The sequence below is a fragment of the Notolabrus celidotus genome, chromosome 15 (assembly GCF_009762535.1).
Source record: "Notolabrus celidotus isolate fNotCel1 chromosome 15, fNotCel1.pri, whole genome shotgun sequence".
NCBI classification, from domain to species: Eukaryota; Metazoa; Chordata; class Actinopteri; order Labriformes; family Labridae; genus Notolabrus; species Notolabrus celidotus.
This window is the reverse complement of record NC_048286.1, coordinates 12,845,008-12,858,288: the sequence shown is the minus strand read 5'-3', so window position 1 is coordinate 12,858,288 and position 13,281 is coordinate 12,845,008. Positions and strand designations below refer to the sequence as shown.

The window sequence follows — 13,281 nt, the reverse complement described above, 5'->3', positions numbered from 1 at the left end:
GTCTGACCGTGAATGTGTGATTGCAATCAGCCTGCCGCAGTCTGCCAGACATTTTATTGTGAACCCTAAAGGCATCGTTTACCACGTGACGTTTCCAGCCAATCGTAGCTGGGTGAGCCGTGAGATCCAAGTGATGTTTGTCTCAGAACCCATGCTCAGAACAAGTATGATTGACAGCCAATCATGATGCTCCTCCATTAGAGCTCAGTCCGGACCCTGGTCCGGACACATTAGTGTAACACAACTGAGTAGGAGCTGCTGTCAGAGCTGCTAGCGACTTTGTAGACCTCTCTAGCAATTCTTTTTTTAAAAAGAGACCAGCGACAAATCTAGCAACTTTTTCTGGTGTTAATGAAGACTTTTGGAGACTGACATGAAAGCATGTATCGTTCTTACTCTACTCATGAGCAGTGGATGATGCTGTGAGTCCCTCCAAGCTGCATTCAGAGCAGGAGGCGTTCATCCTTCAGAATCCAGACTGTTAATGTATCAGTGTAGTTATAAACAGATTTAGGGTGTTTTTAATCTGTTTTTGTCTCTCCCTCAACGTTACTCATCTCTCCTACAACATCCATTACAATTCAAGTTGTGCAAATTAAGTGAAGACGTCATTTGGCGATTTCTAGTGACTTTTAGGACAGCCAATTGCTACTTTCCTCACTGAGGAGTTGGCAACACCAGCTGCTGATCATAGCTGCTGATGTGGGGCTCTGAATGACCATTCTGTACTGAAGCCACAAAGCTGTGAGTACCGGTAGGACGGTATTAAACACAGAGTGACTATATCATGCAACAGTAAGCTTGTTGTTTTGGCTATGACGGTGTACGATAATTTTCCGCAAAATATGATCATTTTGAGTCTCTGGTACCATAATTCTACATTTCCCATCTGGCAACACTGGACCAAGGTTGTGTAAATGTCAAGAGGGCTAATACCTCTGAATACAGGATGCGTCCTTTAATAGCTAGGCTATTCGAGCCCCAATTATGTTGAACTTTAAATCATCTTTGTGTTTTGTTGCACTCAAAATTCATACCAGCATCTTTTCAGCCGCAGCAAGCAGCCAGTTTAGTGAAAAAGCTTTAATAAACTGACTGTACAATTCCTCCAGAGCACATCCCAGGACAACAACTTAACACGGTAAAGGTTTAAACTAGCACAAGGCCCTAGCTTGGCTAATACCATATTTGGGCTAATAGAAAGCCAGGAAGTAAAACTAAATAAAGTCAACTTTGTTTTACAAGTTTGTAAATGTTTGTGATCCACCAACCTTAATATGTAGCACACTTTGGTGAACTGAGCAGCTAGCTAAGATATAGCAGCCCCTGCTAGTTTGCTAACGGTACCTGCATCACAGCAGAGAGAAGAACTGAGCACAGACTGAGTGTGATCATTTACACCTCACTGTGTATCTTACTGCCACTATTTGTAAGGTTATGTTTAAATGTGTAGATCATTTCAGAAGTTACACATAGCAGTGTAGAACACACCAGAACATATGTAAATATATATTTACAGGTTACACTATAGCATCATGCTAACTTCAGGGCATGAGAAGTCTTGTTTAAGAATGTAACTGAAATGATAAACTTCAGTCATCTCTTCTTTTCTTTCCATGAATGTCAATAGGATAAACTTAAGAAGGTCATTTTTTTAAAAGTCATCACAATTTCCTGGTGAAAGCCACAGCCCCCCACAGTCACACAGTGGAATAAAAAATTGAGGGACATTGTTTATATGGAGAGTATAACTGCAAGATTACAGTTAAAAACAGATCTTTTCCATATAATGTGGGCACCTGATGCTTCGTTTCTTTTTAGCTAACTCTAACTCTACATCAATATTATTTTATTTCAATGACTTATTTTTCTTTGAAGTTTACTGTGAGGAGTTCTTTATAATAATAATAATAATAATAATAATAATAATAATAAGAAGAAGAAGAAGAAGAAGAAGAAGAAGAAGAAGAATTACTATTATTATTACTATTATTATTATTAATTACTATGTGTAAAAGTATTTATATGTATTGTTTCTTTTTTATTATTATTATTATTACTTCTATTATTAATTTTTTATTCTTGTGTTAATCATTACAATCTTAATATTATTATTATTTTGTATGTTTTTACTTATTTTCAATTGTGTACTATCTATTTATTTATTTATCTATTTATTGATTAATTTTTACTTTCGGACTATAGACTAGATGTTTCCAAAAATGTTGTTTGTTTTTGAGTCTGATAGCTGCATTGTTGTTTTGTGATGTTGGCTGAGTCTAATAAAAACGTTTAAAAAAAAAAGGGAGTTAATTTTAGATTCTGATCTGTTAAACAGTGATGAACACAGAATTGCCGCATATTGAAATTTGACACATGAAGGGAGCTTGGACCCAGAACAGTTTCACATAGAAGTGTGACATCAACGCTTTAACAGCCGTCTACCTATTTCTTGGCATTTTAACCTCATTCACAAAATTGTTTTCAACTTTATTCTCTACATTTCCACTTTTTTTCTTTCTCAAAATGCAAAATCAAAAAATTATATCTAATAATTCAGTGTTCAGTTGTAAGTAGTAAGGAGTTCTGTTCTGCACAAAGCTGCATGACAAACAGTTTTGCATTGTGCAACATTTCAAGAGCTTAGACGATGACTCAGGGTAAGCTGTCATTGGCAACAACAAACTTTCAAGGCAAAAACAGGCTTTCATCAAGGAGCAAATACAGAAACAGGGTAAATTGAGGGCTTTTTGAATCAAGGGGAGACATGTTCCAGTGGAATGCCAATCAGATGTGTTTTATCTGCAGTCTGCCCCACAAGAACATTCATCTAATTTTTGCTGTATTGGAGAAAATATCCTTATTATTGGTCTTTATTTTCAGTCAGCCTCATGAAGTGCTTCCAAAAACACTTTGCACTGAAACACTGAGAAAAAGCTATGTTCATCTCTTTTGTGTCATGGCATGCAGCTCTGAATCAGTAGAGCTCAACAACCATGGGATATACACAGATATAGTCCTGCTTTTTCACAATAACCTTGGTATGTATTGATTGTTCTTGAGACACAGTCAATAGTGACAGCTTCCCAGACATAAACAGTAAAGATGAACACATCTGTAAGGTGACACGTTTATTTTCTTCAGTCGATAACGGGTAATGGAGTACTGAAAAAAACACAACTACTCAGATCTGTGATGTAGAACCTTCATCTCCTGCTACAGTGACTTCATCAATGATGTAGGGTGCAAAACTGTCTTATAAATGTGCTGACACTGATGTTTTAAGGTCAAAAGGTAAAAAAGCATAAATAAAAGTGGATGTTAGCAATAGTTACTCTGGTCTCCTGTGTGTTTGTACTTGGATTTACAGGAGCTGAATCTGTGGCATAACATGTTCATGTTATAACACTTACTTTTGGGCCTTCAGAGCATTTACGTTTTGATAAATCATATCTGATCCATGAATAGAGGACAGAACTAATTCACAGCTCAGTGACTTTTGCTGCCTCAGAGGTAAAAACCTGTCACATATTGCAGACACTTTTAGAATAAGGCTTGATACACTGCCTTCTGTGTTAGGGGAGGTTGGCAGGAAGAATATTTTGAACCAAATGAAGTGGAACGATCCAATTTCTGCATGGAGCTTTGTTCTGTTTTTCTCACATCAAAGACAGCGTTTTAATTCAGTGTTAGAAATTGTATTTCAAGTATGACTTAGAGTCCTTAGGTGCAAAAAAGAGATGAAACTGTTCTTTTGTTGAAAACATTGATACATCCAACAGGTATCTGCACACACTTTGTTTGCAAGGATTCCTTCCTGTATACACTTGACACAAAACATCTTGAAAATTTCCCTTCGCAGTTAAATGAGCAAAGGTTCAACAGTTAACAGCTTAATAGTTGTGAAAGGGTGCCCCCTGGTGAATCTCCAGTGAAAGAATTCTGCATCCACATCTTATGATACCACCCAATGGCATTTTCTTTTGATGCCAATGCTTTTGAGCTCCACCGTGGGTTGCAAGAAGGTGTATGAGAAAAAAATGATTAAATATTTAGCATCCAGACGCAGGCCAAGATACGGTGTTGGGGTATTTTTCAGACTTTCAAAAGTTTGAAAAGGAATGCTGTGAATTCTATCAAGGCTTTACTGTTACCTTAATTCAAAATGTACGGTTCAATGTTACATTCTGTGTATACAAAATGTACATGAGGTTATTTTTTTCCAACATTGTAAAAAAAATGAATTTTTGGTTAGAAATTATGCAAAAGTCATTGATGACTGGTTCCCATTAAAATTTGCTCAGTTAAGATAAGATCAATAATGGATTAATAATAAAATATTCTATTTATTTATAGTTTGTTAATGAATAAGTGAAAACTTCCCTGTATAAGTTGATGTTCCACAAAATGTTCTTACTAAGTGAATAATTGTGATAACAAAGGGAACTAGGCTGAGAGAATCAGTTGTGGACAGTAACAGAGTAAATTTACTTGAGTACTGTACTTAAGTACATTTTTTGAGTATCTGTACTTTACTTGAGTATTATTTTTGGGGGAACTTATCACTTTTACTTCACTACATTCAGAAGAAAATTATTGTACTTTTTACTCCACTACATTTCTATCAATACTCTAGTTACTCACTACTTTTGCTTTGAAGTCAGCTCATGAATTTACTTCTCTTTTCTGAAATCTGATCCCTAAGACAGTAAACTGTGTTTGTGTAGTTCTGTTTGTCTCAGTTTGAGCCATACATGTATATCATGCATCCCCACGGTTGAACGTCGAGAAAACCCAGCAAATTTCACTTAGATCAGGCAGTTCATTTAGAGGTGGTAATGATGGCTATAATTCTCCACCTAAACACCCATGGCCATATCTTCAGCCTGTGTTAGAGGTTTTTAAAATGAAGAATGATACATGTCTTTTGAAATGTTCTCCCTGTGTCCCACTCTGCCCAAACATTCAAAAATTCACAGTCCAACCTGAGAAAGCATGTTGAGCTACGTAACATTTGTTTCATTCCAGATGAACATTTCAAACTAAGTTGTCTGTGCTTGGAGCAACTTATTTGCTGTTTTTATTCCATGGTATAGTTTTCAGAGATTTCAAGTAATGGTTTCTAAATAAACATAACATCTTGACTGCCATCATGCTTTGTGATTTTTTAAAGATTTTTTTAAGAAGTATTTATAACTTAAGTATTTTTAAAAGCAAGTACTTCAGTACTTTAACTCAAGTAATGATTTGACAGAGCAACTTTAATTTGTATTGGAGTAATATTTGACATGGAGTATCTATACTTTGACTTAAGTAATGAAGCTGTGTACTTTGTCCACCACTGGAGAGAACTCACCTGTTTCTAGGTTTAATATGTTGGTCTTGTTTGAATACCTGGTGAACAGGCTGTAGTCGTGACTTCAACACATCACAAGAGCGACATCTAGCGTCCACTGTGCGAACAGCAGCCAGTTGAACAGCATATTTAGGACGCATTCCATTACAAAGCTCCTGTCTCTAAGAGTCTTTCAACCTTTTCGTTGGGTTATTTTTCCAGTGTCAGTCCTTCGTAGTGTTAATGTTATTATCTTTGGTTTTACGTAAAGAACAAATCAATGTTTTGCTAACGCTACTAGTGTAAAATAGCTTATATAAGGTTAAGGAAAAACATAACCGAACGCAGCCTTTTGGTTTCACAGTCACATGCTAGTCAAGCCTGATCAGCTGACATCCTCCAGCTTCCCCTCTTGGTGCTCCTTCTCCTCCATCGACCGTCAGCCTTTCTCTAAACGGCGTTATTCTGTTATCTTAGGGTTATTGGTGTCAAATTTTAGATTTGAGCCAAAGAATCCTCTGTGATCCGGCAGGTTAGGTCCCCAGGTAGATGCTGCTTGAGTGTATGATGAACGGACACGCTATCCTGTATACGGGGGTCACTTTGGCCTTCTGGACTACTATACTGATCGTCGGTAAGCTTCCAGTTTATTTCACTATTCATCAGAATACTGCGATTAAAATTAATCCTGATCAGGATTTGTTGAACATTTTACATGTCGTGAGTTCTCCTTTCTTCTTGGCGACACATGTTTGTTTGAGTCTATGAATGTGGATCCGGATAAATCATGGGACCAAAGCGGATGCGGCTGTTTTCTAATGTTGTTTGCTAGTTGGTGCTACAATGTATGAATGTAACTGTGGACGCAGTTGTGCATTGTAGTAGTAGTTGCATAAAACTATAACACACGTTTATTCTGTCAAATTGAAATAACATACAGACCAACAGCCTGATGTAGCATCCAAGCTAGTAGTCCCTTGGCTTATACTAAGCTAACGTCAAGCTAATGTCAAGAAGCGCTAAGCTAGTTGCTTGAAGCAGAAAATGCCCGTTGAATCAAACATTTCACAGTGTTTACAGTCTTTGTTGAATAGTCTCACATGATAACTGAAGGGAGCTACGAAGGGAACATATGGTTGTTGTTTTCACACTGTTTCAAGTCATTTCTTGCAGCTAAGCTAACAACTATTTAGCTGTTCGTGTCACAGCTGACTGCTTTAGAAACACCAAAATACTGCATTATCTCAGGAGGTCATTCAATAATCATGATAATAATAATTGTATTTGTAGAGTACTTTTCAAAATCCAAGTTACAACGTGCTTTACATAGGCAACAAAATAAAACGGGCAGATCATAAAAACACACAAGTCAAGATAAAGAAATAAAACATAGTTTAAAAGACATAAAGTTCTCCTAAAATAACTCTAAAGGGATACAATTATTTTAAGATTTATTTCTTAAGACGGTTTAAAAAAAAAGGTCAAATAAGATTCAGATAAAATCCGGTTCATAATTCAAGTATTGCAGCTGGTCTTGTATAGACTGTATGCAAGAAGATATAATAGGAGATTTATATGTTATGCAAATTTGTATATAAAACTTATTCGTGTAAAGCAACTCTCCCTAACAGGAACTGCAGCAGTGTTCACGTGAGAGTGAGCCATCACACTAAAGTTAGACATTCCCCTCCATAACTTTAGCACAGCAATGTGACACTTCTTGTTTCTTACATGATTCATGGAAAGAGTTTATTTATTCAGTTACATACTGTACATGGTTGACTTAAACCACATGTTCTGTCAGACACCAAGCTTACTAGTAAATATGAATTTGACTGATCTAAATTATACATTTTCTCTTCACAGGTATCTGCTATACTATATTTGATCTTGGATTCCGCTTTGATATAGCATGGTAAGCTATCTTCTCTGTTTGGGAAACTTGTATTATCATACTTGGGCTCAAAAAGTAATACACAGATGCTTTTGAATTCTGATTGGTTTGTCACCAGTCAGTATAGATTGATAATTCAACAATAATTTGAATTTAGAACTATGTATTTTGGCTTGCTTAGTGGAAATGCCCACCATTTTTAAATGAGTAATGCCAGTCCTTTTCCACACATGCTGTTACTGTATCTTAAAGTTAATAGATTCACTTTTTATGACGTAATATTGTTGATAAAATGTGTGAAAAATATTTAGAAGGTTGAACTTTGGGTTGTGGGATTTTGTAATAAATTGGTATTCGGCATTTTACAGACATGAAATGACTTGACCATAACCAACATAATAAACAGTAGTGAAAATATGAATCACTGGTTCTTGTTACCTTACTTTAAGTTCAGTAAAATGTGCATTTAGCAACTGTGAGCACCATTGCTAGGAAGTAAATGCTCAAAATTTGGGGACTTTGAAATTAAGTGATCTAGCAAACACTATCGTTGCCAAACTATGCTCACTCTTCCTAGGTTGCACAATTGTGAAAACTCTGCTAGACTGCCCTACAACAAACAGTAGTTCTTAGCTTCTGTTTAATGGACCTGCTTCTCACTTTGAGCGGCAGATACCATCAGTGTTCAAATGACTGATCAAAGTCAACTTTTCTAATATTTTGAAAGTATAAAGTTGATACATATATGACTTTTACCTACAGTGACTAACTTCAATTTAATGTCTAAATTAAAAGATAAAAATCATGATGGGAATTTAATACAATTACTGAGAGGACAGTCATCATGTGGATTGGCATTCAAGGTGATTAAATCATTGTGCTGCAGCCAACAGTGGACGTTAGGTTGTATGTTAACTCAATCTGTGTTCTGCTTGCTACAATACATTTGATTAAAGAATAAGTCCTTCTCCCTGGTGTTCACCTAATGTATGTTTAAAACAATTCCTCTTGCTGTTTTGCAAACAGTGGGCCTGATTTTTAGGACAGCTGTTTGGCAACATTTTGGTTGTTGTGGTTGTCCTTTCAGTTTGCTTCATTCCAGGGATTCATTATTTTAGTAAAGATATCACAGATATCAAAATCTTAACATGACAAACTTACTAAAAAAGGCTATATGCTCTTTAAGTTCACTTATTCTAATTTAACTGTAAGGTAGCTGCAAAAGCTCAGGACACAACACAAGCAAGGAAAGAAAACCTCTCTGCCTCATCTGCAGAGAAACAAAATAAAACATCAACCTTTTCTACCTGTGAACATGTTTTTTCTTATTAAGTGTATTCTTCATCATCTGTACCTCTCTGATTACAGGTTCCTGACAGAGACTTCTCCTTTTATGTGGGCCAGTCTGGGCATTGGCTTGGCCATCTCTCTGTCTGTGGTGGGAGCTGCCTGGTGAGTCCTCATTGTGAACGTGTTAGCAAGACGTAGTGCTACTGTGTCGCCTAAAATGCATTGGTATATATAGACTTACAGTACTTCCTCTTTTTGGAGTCAACTTGTACATATTCTGTGTACAAACGTGGAACTGAAACTGTTTAAATTTAGCAAAACAGAAACCCTCGTAGGTATCCTTGAAGCCACAAATAAATGCTTCTATTGAACTAGTATTTAACATTTTGTAGAAAGCACACCAAAAACAAGCCAGACCGCCCCTTGGTGCCACAAAATCAGACTGAGTTGTGACACTATGTTTGAAAATGAAAACCAATTATTTTAAAAGAGAATAAAAATATGGCACATGAAAAGTGTGGCCTTGTTTTTACAAAACTTTTGTCAAAGTTTAGTCCTTTTGAAGGTAGCAAAATAAAAGTCGGAAGGAAAATAATTTACAGGAGCTGCACTCTTAATTCCCAGCATGAACAGCCAATCAAAAAGCTCATTTTAACTGACGTCCTTTAGAGTAAACTCAGCGTCTAGACAGAAAGATCAGGACAAAGACAAAACAGAGCCAGCAATAAAGGACAAACAGCAAATACTAAATTGCACTGAATACAAGCTAGATGTCTCTAATCATCACATCAAGTTTACATCTTATACATGTCGAAGCACCAATATAACTTTCATTATTAAATGGTCATCATGCACATCAGTATCCTCCCAGGAAATGCCTACTTCTTATTTTCAGCTTTATCCATTTAAATGTTGCACCTTTTATTTTTCTATATGATGGCACCTGGTGTCTTGGGTTATCAGATCATACATGCAGATTTTTTTAAGGGTGTTTTGCTGCTTGAAATTTGTATTAATCTTTAAGATAATAATGCTGTTAAGATGACGCAGTTGGAACTTCAAATAGTTCATTAGATGTTGTGCTTAAAGTCGTTTTTGTGTTTTTCAGGGGGATCTACATCACTGGCTCAAGCATCATCGGCGGCGGTGTCAAAGCTCCACGAATCAAAACCAAGAATTTGGTCAGGTAGGTTTGCTTAGGAACGAGAATGTTCACTCAGTTTCTGTCCTGATCTCTATTTTTAACCCAGAAATATTTGTTTAGAACTCATCTGTTAGGGAATAAGAAGATACTAGAGATCCTTTCAGGCAGAGTTAGTTTCACATGATAAGTTCTATCAATCTGAATATGTTAAAATATTTGCTGATATACAAACTTTGCTGGACTGAAAACACAGACAAAAAAATAAGGAAATGCATCCATCATGGAGAAGCGTATTTGCAAGTTAACACTAGAGGATTGTCACACATCTGTAAATTCTTACAAGACTTGAACTGCAGATTAAGACAGATGATCTACAGTCTATTCACAATAATCTGCAAATTACTCTCAGCATAGGATGGTTTCTTATTTTTAGTCCACCGCAGAAATCTGTAGCAACATGCTGATTTAAATTCCAATCTTCTGAAGTTATATCTGTTTTTTTATTTCCCTGTTTAGCATCATCTTCTGTGAAGCTGTAGCGATTTATGGTATCATCATGGCCATTGTAATCAGCAACATGGCTGAGGTAAGAAAAAGGCGTCTCTTCTTATTCATATTCCAGAAAAAAGGAGAGTAGTCGATATTCATTTTGTCTTCAGAGCATGTGCAGTGAACAGCAGCTGTATACTGACAGGACTGAAGGAGTTTAATGATTTCAACAGCAGAGCAATGCTTTCTTATTTGGTTCTAAAATTAATCTTTCTCATTTTATAGAGATTCACTGGAACAACCCCTGAGACCATCGGCGCAAAGAACTACCAAGCCGGTGAGAAAGTAAATGAAAACTGTAGAACCAAAAAGAAAGAAACCTTTCTAAAAACACAGGAAAGAAGGTGTAATCAAATTCAAAGAGGATAAAGATAAATGTGTTTTCAGATCCTTCAACACTGACTGGTTTCTAACCTGACGGAAAGTTAAGTTTCTGTGTCCAGTCCCTCTGTGGATTAGTCACGATGGAGTTCTGACTCATTTGGATTTCTGTCTGACTAGGTTACTCCATGTTTGGAGCCGGTCTGACTGTAGGATTTTCCAACCTCTTCTGTGGCATCTGTGTCGGCATCGTGGGCAGCGGAGCAGCTCTGGCAGACGCTCAGAACGCCAGCCTCTTCGTTAAGATCCTCATTGTGGAGATCTTTGGCAGTGCGATCGGCCTGTTTGGCGTCATTGTAGCCATTCTGCAGGTGAGTGGGATGAAACTTCTTCTTTACATCTTCGCAATCCTTTAGAGATGGAGTGTGTCTTAAAATAGTCAGTGCTAGATGGGTCTAAGTTTACATATGCAATGAATTAAAACTATTTTTTTCTTCCTCCTCCCAGACGTCAAAAGTAAAGATGGGCGACTAGAAGATGCATCCACACTCTGAGAAGAAGAAATGACACTGCTGGAAAATAAGATGGATTGTTGTGTAAATACATCGTAAATTATTTAAATGTCTCTATTTGCCTGGGGTTGTTTTTAACCATTATTTATGCAAGAGTGGTTCATTCACATACTGCTGTCTTGTCTTTAGAGAAACATTAATGTTGAATAGGAAAACTGGGAAATATCACCAGATGTCAGTGTTTTTATTTGTGCATTAATTTGCCTTGTCAACAATTCGGCTTTACATTTTGAAGATACAGTAGGTTTAAATGAGTTAACCCTTTCTTGACACTGTTTTTTTTTTCCTGCCCACTCTTGGATGAATGATGAGTTAAAAACCTCACTAGACTATTTGAAGAAATTCTGTGTGTGTGCGTGTGTTTGTATGCTGAACACGTGATCTTTTTTTTTTCCTGTGAAGCATGAGGGTGTTTACCATTGTGTTTATTACTGTAGCCTGGTCTGTCATTTTTTTGTTTTGTTTGTTTTTTGTTACTATTCTTTGCTAATGAGCAAGTGGTCCTTAATCCACAGTATTCATCAGGCCTCCTGCTGTTATAGCGATAGTAAATCTATCAGGTTTTAAATGAGAGTACTGATCTGAAACTACTAGTAAGCTCACTGGACACTGGAGTATGCTCTTTGGGAGAAAAAATAGTCTGATCACAGAAGTAGATCTGCTCTAAATATGTCATCTTGTCATTAATTTCCCTTCATTGCAAAAATGTTAACAAAGACCTCTAGAGTTGAGCCTCCTGGTAGCTACTACTCCATAAGCTGCTCCTCCCAGATTCTTCAAATTGTTTACGTTCATCAAGGTTGTGATCCTCTTTCCTGAAGTTCAGTATTATTCACACAAAAGTTGTACTGCTCAGTGGGAGGCCAACAGATTATGAATATCAAGAACACTTTTCTTATAAGCAAAACTCCTTGTGAGTTGAACTGTAGCATGAAGCTAGCATTTTGTAAACACAGTCGAAAAAAATGCTGTTGTCTGTTGGTCACCTTTCAGTGTGACTTATTTAAACAGACAGAGGAATAAGATGTTGATATAGTGTTAGTATGATAGCTTCAGTGCTCTCCCTGGCTTACATTCGATGTTTTTCTCAGGTGGCTACTAAATTTTAGAAAAACATTTTGGACTCCTTCACAACTTCCATGGACACACGTACTGAACAATCAACACAAAGTCTGCTCTGTAGATCTTCATGTTCTATATCTTTTTTATTTAAAATGTCTTGATTTGAATGTATATGGTTCCGTGTTGGCTGACTTCCCAAATTATTTTCTAACATTCCTGTAAAGAAGCTCCGTGTGTTTCAGGCTGATCAGTGTGTTTGTGGGTGGTTTATATTAAATGACATATTGGGCGTCAGCTACATTACACAAAAGCCATCTTTAAACTTTGGTAATCAACGTGTGTATGTGTTTTTTATCAGCTGGTGGCTTCAACTTTTGATGTTGGAAGAGTAGCTCCTACCTTGCTCATGGGGATCCAACTAAATACTGAAACACATCAGTCGACACTTTATGTTTCATACAGCATTCCAAAAGTTAGGATGACAGACCATGGCAAATAGTGAATTGTCTTACATGTAATTTTTCCTCTGACCCTCTTGTGAAGTTGTGGATGAGTGTAAACATTGAATCTTAACATGGGGGAACCTGGGCTGTCTTCAGTAGATCCACACCTGCCCTCCCAAAGGTGTCAAAGCAGCGAGCTCAACTTTGCCCTCTTGGTGGTTTTGTGATTAAACCAAGACCTCTCCGCAAAGATTCTTTTGGTAAACCAGGCTGTGCAACAAACCCCGGGCTTTCAGTGACTGTAGTTGGTACCGTGTGTGCATTATGTTGATGTGATGGTGATAAGAAAGTATCTCATTGTTTTTGACAATGTGTATAATAATAACAAAAACAGATCTTCACTTCTGAATTCATTAATGTCCTTGAGAAAATAAAACTGTCCAAATCGAAAGCTTGGATTTGCATCTGATTCTGTATGTTGTGTCATGTTCTTGCTGACTGCATTGCTTACTTGCTTCCACTAGATGGAGCTGAAAGCCACAACATCTGTCTTCTTGATGAAAGAGGAGTTGCATACTTAGGGAATGAATCAGGATCATGTCTCCTTTAATAATTAATATAATTATCTGTCTGTTTAAAAGATAGGCAAATTACTTTTTTTCATACAATAT

At 36.8% G+C, this 13,281-nt stretch overlaps 1 protein-coding gene across 1 annotated transcript; it reads left to right on the top strand.

Annotated features, from left to right (window-relative positions):
- Nucleotides 1–5,475: 5,475 nt before the first annotated feature.
- Nucleotides 5,476–13,061, top strand: atp6v0b (ATPase H+ transporting V0 subunit b). Its single transcript, XM_034702722.1, has 8 exons — nt 5,476–5,969; nt 7,202–7,250; nt 8,598–8,681; nt 9,628–9,705; nt 10,180–10,249; nt 10,438–10,489; nt 10,714–10,904; nt 11,041–13,061. Exons 1-8 carry the CDS (start codon nt 5,885–5,887, stop codon nt 11,065–11,067), a joined length of 636 nt encoding a protein of 211 aa, XP_034558613.1. The 5' UTR covers nt 5,476–5,884; the 3' UTR covers nt 11,068–13,061.
- Nucleotides 13,062–13,281: the final 220 nt, after the last annotated feature.

Excerpts from the sequence above, each read along its gene's own strand:
- atp6v0b (XM_034702722.1), top strand. The coding sequence starts at position 5,885 with ATGCTGCTTGAGTGTATGATGAACGGACACGCTATCCTGTATACGGGG. Across the intron at positions 7,251-8,597 it reads TTCCGCTTTGATATAGCATG|GTTCCTGACAGAGACTTCTC; the intron begins GTAAGCTATCTT and ends CTCTGATTACAG. Across the intron at positions 10,905-11,040 it reads TCATTGTAGCCATTCTGCAG|ACGTCAAAAGTAAAGATGGG; the intron begins GTGAGTGGGATG and ends TCCTCCTCCCAG.